This window comes from Toxotes jaculatrix, chromosome 8, assembly GCF_017976425.1.
Source record: "Toxotes jaculatrix isolate fToxJac2 chromosome 8, fToxJac2.pri, whole genome shotgun sequence".
Classification (NCBI taxonomy): domain Eukaryota; kingdom Metazoa; phylum Chordata; class Actinopteri; family Toxotidae; genus Toxotes; species Toxotes jaculatrix.
Window position 1 is genome coordinate 13,847,876 of NC_054401.1, and position 14,665 is coordinate 13,862,540.

Below are 14,665 nucleotides of genomic sequence, written 5' to 3' on the forward strand. Positions count from 1 at the left end.
CAAATATACTATAGTATTATTAACAAATACATCTAAAGCATGGTTATGATGATGGACAATCATTTTTGTAGAAGACAAAATGCAATGAGTGTCTCCTTTACTACATCATAATCTCTGCAGATGAGTGTAGTCTGCTTTGTGAATATCCAACTGTGTATGAACTTACAGTGGATTGACAAATCTTTGTGCGGGCTTCTTGAAGCAGCAGTGAGTCCCAAATTGAATTACATGCACATTTCTCAGCCACAAAGGGGAGCCATCACTAATTAAAACCATGTGATTGATGACACTGACGCTTCATGCCAAAGGAGGATAAATCACTCTCACAGTCACTTTGCTGCATTGGTTCCTGTCTCCACGCCACAAGCTACTGTAAGTTCAACACTTCCTCAGCTGAGTGGAATAAACAACTGGAGGAATGCAGCGTTGTTACCAGTGGTTTGTTTTCAATGCTTTGTTGTGCATTATGTCCTTAAGTCTGCTGTTTCTTAGTTCCACGTGTGAAATAATCTGAGGAAACAAAGTCACTTGTGAAGGCCAACACTGGTGTATGAATCTCTGTCTAATGTATATAAATTTGTCCTTCTATGAGCATACAGTACATGCTCTTGATTATGTTAAGCCGACTGAAACTTTGACCTGTTAAAAGGGACCCTGTCAACCTATCCATCCAGGGACAGCACTTTGTGAGTAATCGCTGTCTAATGGCTTTTACACTGAATCACTGTATTACACACACAAACCTATATGCACACACACACACACACACACACTTCTAAAGCTTCTTACCCTTCAATCCTTTAGTATTAGCGTTTAATCAAAGTTTTTTGTTTTGTTTTGGTTTTTTTTTTAGTCCTATATAGACAATCCAAGACAGGTTTGCAACATATTTACTCGAAGAAACTGAGACCAGGGGAACCATAAATTATTAACCATAAGTGTCTACAACACAAATCAGATAATAGAGAGGAAAGATGGTTGGTTTCATGTGTTCAATATTTAAATACAGTGATATGTGTGTTGCATTTTGAAAAGGAAATCTGTTGAAAATGGATTAAAAACTGATTAAAATAATATAGTTCCTGGTTTAACATGTAAGTATACAACATGTAAGTTTGTTAACTTACATGTTGTATACTTTGTGAGTCCTTCTTAGAATTGTTGTCAAATAAAAGAACCAAATGGTAAAAAAAAAAAAAAAGTCTCTGCCCCTTTATAAATATGATCTCACATATGTTGCCACCTTTCGAGCACAAGTCCATGTCGATTCTCTCCATAGGTGGACTATTACAGTGGTTTAAAACTGCTGTCTCTGACCAGGAACAATTTTGCACTCTTAAGCTGCACACAAGTCAGATCCTGTCAGTGGGTTAGTTTTGTTCAAAGGACCAATTAGTGGGTCCTACCTTAGCCTGCAGCTAAAAGGCCTAATGGTGGGGGCATCCACCTGAGAGGTGCAGAGCTCTCCCCACTGGGCTTTAATTTGAGAGAGGGGTGGGTGGCAGCTTCTGAGGCTTTTACCATTACACAGAACTTCATTGTGGCTGCTGACCGTTTGATCTTAAAATAATTTACTTAATGATCTCACCACGGGAGCAATTGGTGCTGCTCGATTAGTCTGCAAGGTCTAATGGACATGGGAAAGAAAGAGGAGGAGGAGGAGGAGAAGGGGAAGGAGGGAAAGGGAGGGGGGTGGCAAAGTAAGGACTAAATGAATCTGCTATGTAACCTTGGGGAGGTACATTGTTTAGCATAAATTCAGAGGTGAAATTCTGATAGTGCTACAGAAATTCTGGGGATGTAACAGTATGGGGCGTTGCAGCAGTTTAACAAGCCAAAAAATAACAAGGGAACAAATGTATATTTCTGTTATTTATTTACAGTAATATTTTAGCATATAAATGACCTATGACATATTGACAGATATGACAGAGCATGTGACATATTTCACTTTGTGTTAACCGACATATACTCTACTTTTACATTGAATGTGTTGATGTAAAATTGTAGGTAACTGTACCACAAAATTTTTATATAATTTTAATCTTCATGTCATAAAGATTAGAATTAAGATTTTAATGTTTATGACATTCAGAGCAGCAAGAATTTCAATGTAATCTGGGTGTATGTGAGCAACTTTTTTTTTTCAAATGTGAAATTAAATATTTACCCTTGGACTGAATTAAAAATATTTCATTGGCATGGATATCTGTTTAATTCTAATAAAGAGCCTAAACATTTTAACATTTAAATTCAATAACTATATATAAATACAGTCTGTAATTCCAGATGGTGATACACTTAAATACTCAGTGCCTTTAATTAAAAAAAAAAAAGTATTGTCTAACATACTGTAAGAAGACTAACATGGGAGTGTGTAAGACAGACCAAACCACAACAACTTCAGGGATTCACTGTAAAGAGTAGAGTTGAAAAGGTCACTCCACTTCCAGCACACGCTCAGCTACAAGACTGAAAGCCCTTCCTGACCTCTGCACCTAGATAACAGGTCAGAGGAAGGGTGGGTGGGTGGGGGGTCTAATGCAGCCATTAGAAGACAAGATAGTTGCCGTTAGGTAAGTTGGTGCAGTTCGCAGAAATCCCTCTGGCAAAGTACGAAAAGCGGAAAAGGGAGGGTGGGTGATTAACACAGATCACTATTATTAAATCATGCAAGAAGGTTGTTAGTGCACATGAAGTTGTCTGTGACATGTCAAGACAAAATCTGGCTCACTGGCAGGAAGAACCCAAATAAATCTCTGAATGGAATTTTTTTTTTTGATGGAAAGAATTGGCATAATTAGTGTCATCACATTTAATGACGAACTACATCTGTTTCTCTTGTCAGCATTATGACCTTATTCTGAAAAATGCCCGGATCATAGCAATAGTCAAATGATAGCTGCTTGTGCCTGTGGAGCTCTGCTCTGTTTGTAAGCTTATTTTCATAACACATGCCAACACTATGAAAGACACATATGAATCTGGATGACTGCAGTGCAAAGTGTCATTGTCATTCACTCACACAATTATTAGTCTCACAGTAACGCCAATGGGGTGTAAACCACATCTTTCCCTCTTTATTTCTCAAACCTTATGGAACAGTAACTTAAAATAAACCCTTGATTTCAATTCACTTCTCATGAGAAAAGGATGATCTCCCAAGGCTTTAATTAAAATATCAAGTAGATGTCCAATAATGTGGTGGCTACAGAGAGGACAAACGCTTGAGCTCTGAGTAAACGGTGTTCAGTTTGTACTCTAGATTTTATGCTGAGACTTTTACTGCGACATGAGCAAAGGTCGACCTCTTCACTTTAAAGTGGGCATTAACCACACAGTCAACAATGCAGTAATTAACAGCCAATATAACTGGTGCCAGTGTATTTTATGTGTAGTATGTGAGGGCTTATACAATTTATTATTTCTTCTTCTGTATTTTATGTTATCATTCCTATAATAATAGTATTATTTAATTTAAATTTACCTATTTTCTTTATATATCTTTTTAATTCATTGTGTGTCCTGATAATGATCCACTGTGATACTGTAACTCTACTGGAATAACACATATGAGGATGTTTGTATAATAGCTATTCGACTGTAACGCCTCAGATGAATTTTAAACATTTATTGAACCATCCCCCCACTGAATGGCAGTAATCCGTGTGCTGGGCCCTGCCAGAGACCACGAGGTGTGCATATTAAAAGTTTTTACTGAGGCTCCACAACACCTGTGATCTCTCACCATTGAGCCTTGCACCACAAGAACATAAATCACAGCTTGTGAGTGGAATATCTCATGGAGAGCCAGCATTCCACAGCTCGTGCTGGGATTAGGAAATCAAAAGGGCACGCGCTCTGCAAATGCTACACAAGGCCCCAAGGAAGCCAGCTTGTTGAGAAACAGCCAAGGAGACTCACTCAGCTCTGTCATTTATAATGGTGCCGGACTGACAGAAGCCCCTGGGACATTACCGCTACAAACCCCAAACCACTGACTGTATGTGCCATCCAAACACGTACAAATTATGGTCTAAACGAAGCGGAAGAGCTACTGCAAATTGCAGGAAGTGTTCTCCTGTGTCTTCATTATCTTGTTAGTTTTTAGATAAATGTATTTTTAGCAGCATGCAGCTATGATGATCAGCCTAAGAAGAGTTGATTCTCCCTACAGGGACAAGCAAAATTTGTTATTTTACTTAACGATATGGGCAAAATAATTTTAGAGGATATGTATATGTTTTCCTGTCATATAAAAAAGACTAGAATCTCATCTCAGCAGGTGTGTGTGCATGTGTGTGTGATTAACATTGCACAGAGGACATCCATGAATTTTCCTTCTGTATAATCTATTATGCAGCCTCCAGGAAGGCAAACTGTACTGTGAGAAATCCAAGTATTTGATATGCAAAAATGCTCTCCATGTATCCTTGCCCTGTGTTAGTCAAAACATTGATGAGATTAATTTGCATTTATGGAGTGAAAGATTACACAAGTACACTATATGAGGAATAAAGGGCCCAGCTCAGGTTAAGGCTGATTGACAGCAGCATTGTCTGTTGGGGCTTCACTTCATTTTGAGAAGCCCACAGTGACCTCAAGCATTATGGCCATGGGGGCAGTGCCAGTCTCTCAGGATGCTGATTAAGTGGGATCAACCAGCCCCTCAGACACAAGTGGCCTGGCTGTCCTCAGGGGAGTCCTACCTAAGCGCCTGGACCCAGCTTCCTTCACAACATGCTCACCCCACCCTGCCTCGTAGACACAATCGTGCACATTCAGACATACCACAGACACACATATCAAAAAATGTAAGGCGGATTTGTTTGCCATTTCATGCTGTAGAATTTCATTTGATACACTTTTGCACAGAAGAACTATGCTAAAACTGCTGCTCACACCAGAGGCCTACCGTTTGCTTTTATTTGACTATTACTGATTTTCATCCACATAAGCCACTTAAACCAGGAGGTTTAAACTTAAGCCTAATGCACACCATATGCCCCAGTAGGCCACGTATGTGTGTGTGAACTAACTAAACAATGGGGATTGTACAACAATTGTAAGGTAATGGGTGCCCTTAAAGCTTTTGTTTCCCAGCAGAGGAACACTTAAAACAAGCCTTTCAAGATAAGCGGCCGGCTGTTGTATTGCGGCTTCCTCAGTCCCTCAGGACAACATATCCATCACCAGATGCCCTCGGGTATGGGCTAACAAATTTGTTCATTGTGGGGGCTTACATAACACCCCAAGAGCTTCAACACTATCTGGTAGGATTTTGTGTGATCTGCCAACACAGATTCCACAGTCAGGTTAGGCACACAGCAGTTCTGTTTTCTTTCTTTCTTTCTTTCTTTTTTTATTTATAACATTTCATTTCAGGAGCGTTAATTCACTATGGTGCAAAAATTCCCCACATGTAGGCTATTATTTGCCACCAACACATCCAGACTAGTTTATCGTGTCTGTATTTCCGGAGACAGGTGGAGCAATGACTTATGACGGAATGACTGACAAGATATTATTATTTAGTCAATGTGATCAATTATTATATAGTCGGGAGGCCACCAAACAACAGACGCACCCAGCGTGCTCACCTCCTGATGTGTCTGTGTTTTTAAATACGGCTTACAAATTGATTTCAACCAGCTGCTTTCCTTTTTTTTCAGTATTAGGTCTATAATAATAATTAAAAAAGAATAAAAATAAATTCAGTTGGCTAAGGTGAAAGTACATCTATCTATCTATTGAAAATGTGCATGTTTAATTTGACAAACTGTCTCAAACTGTCTTTTTTCCAGGCTGGATCACCAAGTCCCCCACACCTACATGAAGATCTGCCAAAAGAGAAAAGCCAGTGCCCTCTACAGGACACCGCTGATGGTGACTGTGTGCACAGTCCGCCTCGGAAGCTCTCGAACACCCAAGACTCCCTAGTTTGTTGTCAGTTTATCTTATAGCTAATTATTTTTGCATTATCAGTATACAGTTTGTTTTATTTTTATCAAACAGGAAAGAAAAGAGTAAAAAAAAAGAAAAGAAAAAAATAGGGATACAAATTATGATTTTCCTGTCCATATCAGTCAGGTTGTTCTATCTTGTTCACTCTGAGACAAATCTGTGATTTTCTGCAACACAAATAAAACTTCATAACAGCTTACATTATATACAATGTAGATCATTATCATTAATCATCTACATTGAAAGAAGCTCTAACTTAACTGAGCGTTGTAGAGGGCGTCCTTGTGGTGTGGACCTTCTGACATCCAGGGGTCAGATGTTATATACACACAGCAGGTGACTGTTGGTATAAAGTATAAAACAGATTAATTGTTACAGCAGGGGATAATTGTAAGCTCTTTTAGTGAATGTGTGGACTGAATGGATGTTTCTTCTATACTACGGGCAAGATGTTTTTCATCTAGTATGAAAAAAAAAATTATCAGGGCCTTGAGCCTTTCCAGGACCTAAACTGTTGCCGCTCAATGAACACCAAATGACAAAATCTGTTCTGAATATAAACTCATATATTAAAAAATATAACAGAAACAAGAAAAAAAAAAGGGATTACAAAAGTGCTAAATTTAAAACTGTGAAAAATTAACTAATTAACTAATTAACTAAAATAAAAATTCATTTTCATTAGGATCCTAAATGGTGGTATAGTTGATCTGATGATGCTTTTGAAATGTGTAAGCATAAAAATTACAAGCAGCAGGATAGTAAATGGTGAAAATAGAGTACGCCAACCAATTCTAACTTCTTGTTGTCACTGTGGAAGCTGCTCTTCTTTCCTTGCAGGCTACTTCGTCTATCTTCATCCTGACATGATGTCACTGTCCTGTCACCATGTTGTAATTTCTTTTAATTAAGCACCATATATCTATCTACTGATTCTACTGCTTCTCTTATAATTAGAAAGAATATGTCTGATTTAAGGGAACTTTTGAAAAAAATAATTTGAACTGTAATGCACTGATATTCATGTATAGATGAGGTTCAGTACACAGAGGCAGCTTGGTTCTGAATAAAAAAGTGTACACCATTAAACAAACATAACTGACTGAAGTCTCAGATGACACATTTGCCTTCTCACTGCTGCTTGTTGGATTGACTGGGCTGTCATGATGGAGTGCTGCTTTGTGATTCAGTTTGAGAATCAATACAGCATCATCAACAAAACTCTGTCGACACAGCCAGTCATTGATGAGCTGCTTCACATTACAAATGTACACAGTGCAATTTCTGAAGGCCAAAAGACAAAGTGCAACATATACAATGAGAGTACAGACCATCACACACACACAACTTCAACTTGTTCGAAGCTGTCTGAAGTCCAGAATTATTAATTAGCAGATTAATCTAAGAAAACAGAACACACACTACATCAGAACACTAATTTTAATGCCAATGACAATGGCTGCAAGTGATAAATGATCTTAAATGTTTACAGTCAGATTGCAGCACATTCTTTGTTGTGGCAGACTGCACAACAAGCAGTGGATGGAGATATTAGGAGGGCTGCCTCAGCAGTGTAACAAGCCTTGGCAGTAAAATGGTCGAGGTGGGAGGTATAGTGCCAGGTTTGAACAGCACTGTTTGCTAAGGAATAGTTTTTGGTTGCTTGGGAGGGCACAGTACAGTCTGTGTTGCATGCTCTGTGATGCTACAGCTCCTGGATCAGAAGCAGAAGGCAGAAAGTAAAATTGGAAAGGAGAGTTGTTTCTTTATTGACAGGGAGACCAAACTGTCATGAAGGGATAGAAAGAAACATGCATGTCTATACTATCTGTACATGGGGCACATTGTGAGATGAGATGACTTTTTCCTCTCCCTGCATATATTCTGATGATAGCTGTAATGATCTCAACCCATTTGAGGATGTAAGGGTTTTCTTAGCACACTGAATGACTCATGTTCTCAACCATGTTAACATCTGCACTGATTTTCAGAGTAAAATGAGCGTGTGGATTACATCAGGAGCCATCTTCGTCTTAACTGCTTGAATGCATTGCTTCCAACTTGTTATTAACACCATAGCAACAGGCAGGCAATCTCTTCCCCGTAGGTGGTCTTGTCATTGTTGGTGATGAGGTCCAAAACAGTAGTGCCACCTGCAAACCTGAGGAGTTTGTCTCACTCTCCTCTCATTTTCCTGAGGTTCTGTTTTTTGATTTGAAAATAAAAAAAAGAAGAAGACAGAAAAAAACAGAAAATAAATCATGCTGCAGTGAGGAGTGCATTTTCTCAAAATTGTACAAACTGTTCTCAGTGTTTTAGCCAATTCTCTATATTGGATATGTTTTTAGAGGAACACTTAACTTTAAGCATTAACTATTAAATCAGGATACCAGTCAGTTAATTAAATCTCTAAGCTGCTCCAAAAGTACAAGTTTGTTATTTATTTCAAGCAGTCAGACCCTTAGGCTACTCTGAAATGAGGTCTTGTAAAGTGCCTTGTAAATGGAAGTTTCTGGACACAGCGCTGTGCTGCTAAGACAACAGTCAAACTAGTCTCTCTCTCTCACACACACACACACACACACATTTTACTACAGTCTGTGGCTCCAACACATAGGCCCCTTATAGGGGACATATTTGTCATAAAAGGGGTCACAGATATGCACCTGTTTAAAGCAGGAATGTCTGAGTTACAGTATTTATATAAGATATATAAATAAGATATATATTTCATTGCTCAATGAAATGACATGACAACAGGTCATGGCATATGTATGTCAATGAGTAATAACTTCAAACAAACATGAGGTTTGATGTCTCTCAAACTAAATGAGCATTTTTTTCCTGGCTGTGAAACATTTCGAGCAAAGCTATGTTAAATTTAACTTTAATTAAAAGTACACACATTCATCTAAGTCACATCTGTGAAACTGCTACAGTCAGTAGGTACAGTGGTAGGCTACTGAGGTAATTGAGTCGGTGTTAAGTTATATGTAAAATCCTCATGACTTTAACGGGGTAAAAATAAGACTTTACATTTTGGAGCTAGTCAAAGATCATAGTCTGTTTACAAAAGAGGCAAATGGCAGTGATTGAGGGTCGGGCTGTTGCTTAGAAACGGAATGCTGACCGCCCCCAAGACTCTACAGTTAATGCCAGTCCTCTTTGCAATCAGACACATGTGGTAACTTAGTAAAACTATTCTGAAAACTAAGATTATATTTTAGGCAAGGTGTCTGGACCTGTCACGAACAAGTGTTTCCTTTTTTTCCCTCCCCGTTTCGTAGGAGGAAGTGACGGGGCTAACGCATGTCATGGTCGTGGAGCAGCCATGTCCGACGACGAAATTGTGCCCACTTTCCTTGAGGACGTGAGGGTAAAGTTTGTCGAGGAAAAAGTTTGTGGACTACTGCGACTGCAGCGTCAAACATGGGAGAAGAGTGCGGTCAGCGAAGAGTTTCAAACGCTTTTGAAAGACTTCTTTGAAAAGGAGTCTGTTATATTTTTTTCCTCATCAAAAAAAGGTTGCCTGGTTGCTTCTAAGCAGGTATGGCTGTAACATTAAATTCTTCATTCACAACTAGCTTAGCATGTGGGCAAATTAGCCAGCTAACGAGAGAGTGAAGAAATGTTATTGTTGATTTATTTATCATGAGAGATTTTATTTAGTTGCTTGGAAGTGCCAGGTTTGTAGTAAAATATTATGTTATATCAAATGCAGGTGCCACCTGTTGCCCAAAATAAGAAAATCTATTTTCTTAAGAAGAAAGTTGATCCTGTCAACTCTGATAACTACAAGGAGCTTCTGCTCTTTGGCCTCTTGTCTCCATCGCCACTCCTGCAGCTGTCAAGCATGGTGGAGCAGGTAACCCCCCTGAATCATACAACCCATCTCATAAAAACTAATTTTGCTGTGTTTGCTGTAAGATGTGTTTTGTTTTTGTTTGTAACTTGCCTTTATTAAATCTGGATTAATTCATTCTGTGTCTCTTTGCAAGGTATGCACCCCACTGCTATCAAACAACAAAAACCATCAGATGTGGCCAAATCTGATCTCTGAAGACATCATTCGACATGTTGAGAGCATGAACAGTATAACATCAGTCGTAAGGGGAGAGGTTCTGGGGAAAACTGTCCTCCCTATCCCAACTGTGGCAGATTGGATGGAAAATTCACACAGCACCTTCAAAATGTAGGAAAACTTATATTTTGTTTCAAAGTCTGTGATCTTTGTAGTATTAACAAACACTGTCAACATGTATTTTCATTGTCAGGTATGATAACTATGACAGGACACTGGCCCATGCCATAGAGACCCAGGTCATCAACTGGACCAATCTAATCCAGAAAATTTTAAAAGAGGATTCATCAGATCTACTTATGACAGGCTGTAATCCGGGGCCCAGTGTAGAGCTGAAGTTTTGGGCTTCCAGGAAGAGCAATATACAGAACATTTATCATCAGGTATTCTCTCTTTTCCTCCTCATCTTCACTAAAAATATTGTTTAATTTATTTTCATCTCTTTGATGTTCCAGTTCTTGTTTAAGTGTTTGGAACTTTCACTTACAGCTTCAGAGTCCCATCGTTCAAAAGATGGCAAGGATGTTAGAGATGATGGATAGCAGCTATCATCCAACAATCAAGACTCTAGTTGGAAATGTATTTGATGGTAAGATTAGCAGATCTCTTTCTCCTCAAACCAGAGTATAGTTATCACCTTGTTAAATATCTAATGCACAGCATAATGTGATTACCAAAACTTATTAACTCTGATTATATCGTTTATATATATATATATATATATATATATATATATATATATATATATTTTTTTTTTTTTTTTTTTTTTTTTTTTTTTTTTTTCCCCTTACTCAATAGCGCTACAAGAAGCCCAGGACATTGACCTCCATCTACAGCCACTACAAGCACATCTATCTCAGCTGGAAAAGGAAGAATTTCCTCACTTGGAAACATTCATCCCTGCACTGGTTCACACGCTCTTCCTTATCTGGACCAACTGCCAGTCTTATCAAAGACCAGCACGCATTGTGGTGTTACTGCAGGAACTTTGCAATCTGCTCATTGAACAGGTAAGAGTCCTCATTTGAAACTACTTTTATGTTGGATTACATCAAGTGGCACGTACACGTGAAATTATTTTGAATATGATTAGAGACATTGCATGGAATTGTATGAATTATTATTTATTGATATTGTCACCATTCCTCTGACTGTAGTTGTTGGCTGTGTGTGTGTGTGAACAGATATAAAATCTTTCACCCTGTAGGCATCTACATACCTCTCTGCAGATCTGCTACTCAGAGAAGATCCAGTGGAAAGTCTACAAATGGTAAAGAGGGTAATACAAGTCTTCAGATGTTTCAGGGACAGTTACCAGACCCAGAGGGAGAGGTTGGCCAACCATGTGAAACATGCACCCTGGGATTTCCCATCTGCCATGATTTTTGCACGTTTCAACCAGTTCCTTAATCGTATGGTACAGCTTGAGGTGAGATCAGGTTTTTGATCTTGAATTCAGGTGTCATAGTGAGGTTGTATATGATTATGATTTTGATTCCAATTCAATGTGTTGTCTTTACAGGACTTGTTTAATATTATGCTGGACTTTCAGAGGATGGAAAAGCTGGAATTTGGTGGACTTAAAGGGAAACTCTACATTGAGCATGCTGCTCAGATGTACAAAGAGTTCTGTAACCACTGCCAAGTGTTGAAGCACAGTGAAAACAGTCCACTTGACTTGAACTCTCAGGTGAAATTATCTAAAGATTACTCTTGATGGCAGTTTTAACACTAATTATACATTTTGTAAACAGCTCCTGCACATTGTAGATCAAGCAAATTCAGCTAAAATTCATGATGCATGAGTTTAAACTGGTGTTAATTATGAAACACTGTTGAGTTTTTAAATTTGTCATTAGGATTTTGAAAATGAGTATCAGGATTTCAAAGGGTGGATTGTGGGCTTTGAACGCCACCTTGCCAGCCTTCTGTGCCTGGCTTTTAAGGATTGCTCAGGACTGGAATCAGCTTTCAAGGTAAGCATGACTAGATAATAGTGCAATATCCATGACATAATTAATAAAGTGACTAGTTAGTGACAATGCTATCAAGTGGGACACGTGTTTTGTTTTTTGTCCTTTAGCTGCTTACTGTTGTTTGGCCCTTCTTGGAGAGAAGACAAATTAGAGAGATATTCAGCCCCAACTTCCCTCTGCTGCAGCAACATTTCAGAGAAGAGCTGGAGAAATGTAAATCCCTGTTTAAATCTCAGATCTGTCAGGTACTCCTAACTAAACTCTTGATGTCAGCAATATCTATTCAAAGCATTTGAACAGAAAAATCATTTCTTTTACTTTCTTTTTTGTGTTTACAGATGGAGAGTGGCCTGACAAAGAACATGGCTCACACATCTGGAGCTTTGAAGTGGGCAAAAATGCTCAGAGAACGTATTCAAACACCATGGGAAAAAATCAGATTACTGTTTGACATGTCAGTAAAAACATTTCCAGTGAATGAATGAATTAGTTACCAATACTGTGTAGCCACAAAGATGTATTGACAGATAGATAAGTATCAACAGTTAACCCACGTCTCTTGTACCAGGCTTAAAAATAACAGTTGTCTCACAGTTATGTAACATTTCCAGGTCTGCGGGAGGTGTGGACATGGTGAAGGAGTACAACATGTACATGGAGCTGTTGAGTCTCCTGGACCAGTATGAGAAGGACATCTACTCTGACTGGTGTAATGGTTTAGAACAGGCTTGCTTGCTCAACCTGAACCAGCCCCTTATCTCCAGAAATACCTCATCTGGCCTGGTCTCTGTAAACTTCAATCCAAAGGTAGTTGATGTAATGCAAACTAGAAAGTACTCACAGTGCAAACATCCTCCTATGCTAAGTAATTATTGGACTGACTGTTAGACCGATAAAATCTAACAGTTTAAAATAATTTAAATTGGTTCCCTCACATTGCTGTCATGCCCTCAAAGTCCCTTCAGATTGGGATCATTGTGTCTTTTTTTTGCACCCGTAGATCCCTGTAACAGATCAAAGTTTTTAACATACTGCTGACAGACTGGGAAACAAATGAAAAATCTGAACCACATTCGCAGGGGGAATGGTTATTTGTTATAGTTATTTAATTTAATTTTAGTTATTCTGCAAAGATTTCTGTTAGTTGAGACATAAAATTTAACCACCACCCCACTGTGATTCCGAAAATGAGTTAATCGCTATTTCATTTCACTCCTTAGCTGACTGAGGTCTTGAAAGATGTGAAGTATATTCAGACTCTTAGTCAGATCCACATCCCTGCAGCTGCAATGACTGTTTTTGAGAAGCGTGACATGTTCACTAAGGTAAGAAACAAGCATATTACTTGATGGGCTCACTTACCGTAATTCACACCTTTCTGAGTTAAACAATAAGCAATGTCTTTTTCTATCTTTTACTATCCTTTACATAGTAGCACTTCAAAATATATCTTTTCTTCACACCTGCATTTTCTAGTATGTGAGCAGTCTGCAGCTGTTAGTACAATGGTACAACAAGCTCAAGCAGACAGTGCTTGAGGTAGAGCTTCCTCTCATCCGAGCTGAGCTGGAATCCATAGACCTCCAGCTGGCAAGAGCAGAGACTGACCTGACATGGCAGGATGTGGACTGCCGGAGCTTCATCAGCACCACCAAAGATCTGGTCCAAGACCTTGTATGTCGAGTCAGTAGAGCCAGTGAGAACTGTGAAGCCATTCAGTCACTGATGAAAGGATGGAGCAAACAAACCATGTTTTGCAGAAAGGACAACAAGAGAGGCTCACTCATACAGCTGGAGGACAGAGGAGACCGTGTCAACAAGAAGCACAGTGGCATGAAAAAGGATGGAGAGTCCATCCATAAGCTGGTGGAGGTACATATGGCTGCATCTATGATAAAATTCACAATTCCGCATTATAGATTTTTCAGTGCAATACTAGTATATCATAGCAATCAGAAATAATTTCAATATTTGGGAAGCCATGTAAATACGCTCTAGTTATTCTGAAATAGATAAAACACAGTCAGTAGATAAGTTCAAAACAGTTTTTGTGCTAACCATCTCTCTTATAATCCTATAATTTCATCAGGAGAACATGGTCCTTTTCCATGCTGACCCGGCTTCAGAAGCGTGGCAGTCCTACCTGGAATATGTGGATGAGATGGTGGTGGACGGACTCTTCAGCTACATCAGCCACTCTCTTCAGTTCTTTGTGGACAACATGGAGTCATGGCCAAACCAGGCTCCTCTGTTTGCGGCTCAGTTGATGCTGAATACCTCAGGAATGGTCTTCCTCCCCTCACTGGAGCGAGATGCAGGGGACGGCCTCTATGAACTGATAGAAGGGCTGGTCGGAGACATATTCAAGACTTCAGTGAATATCAACAGAGTGCCTGCTCATCTGAGCATGGAGAGCTACCAGGTACTCTCCTGTGGTTTTTTTGGTGGTTTGGTTTGTTAAAACAGGTTTTTTTTGTTTTGTTTTTCTTAACATAGTGCAGTGGTTCTGTTCTGTTAACATCTGTTTCCTTTTCACCTGAGCAGGAAAATAACTAGAAAATCAGTCCTTTATTACACTGTAATGTTTGGAATGGAATTATAGACCTTTAGACCACTTTCCTTATATCTGTAAAACAGATGAATA

The 14,665-nt window shown here is 38.9% G+C and overlaps 1 protein-coding gene across 1 annotated transcript in view; it reads left to right on the forward strand.

Moving 5' to 3' along the window:
• The first annotated feature begins 9,295 nt into the window (after positions 1–9,295).
• The window catches only part of LOC121185881 (dynein heavy chain 11, axonemal), a 36,316-nt gene continuing 30,946 nt past the window's right edge, over positions 9,296–14,665 (forward strand). Inside the window, exons 1-15 of the mRNA XM_041044371.1 lie at positions 9,296–9,511; positions 9,686–9,829; positions 9,963–10,156; positions 10,239–10,428; positions 10,535–10,634; positions 10,844–11,055; positions 11,253–11,474; positions 11,568–11,735; positions 11,905–12,021; positions 12,129–12,266; positions 12,360–12,475; positions 12,633–12,828; positions 13,242–13,346; positions 13,498–13,893; positions 14,111–14,443. Coding sequence (XP_040900305.1) covers positions 9,296–9,511; positions 9,686–9,829; positions 9,963–10,156; positions 10,239–10,428; positions 10,535–10,634; positions 10,844–11,055; positions 11,253–11,474; positions 11,568–11,735; positions 11,905–12,021; positions 12,129–12,266; positions 12,360–12,475; positions 12,633–12,828; positions 13,242–13,346; positions 13,498–13,893; positions 14,111–14,443 — 2,847 coding nt within the window. The remainder of the gene's footprint in view (positions 9,512–9,685; positions 9,830–9,962; positions 10,157–10,238; positions 10,429–10,534; positions 10,635–10,843; positions 11,056–11,252; positions 11,475–11,567; positions 11,736–11,904; positions 12,022–12,128; positions 12,267–12,359; positions 12,476–12,632; positions 12,829–13,241; positions 13,347–13,497; positions 13,894–14,110; positions 14,444–14,665) is intronic.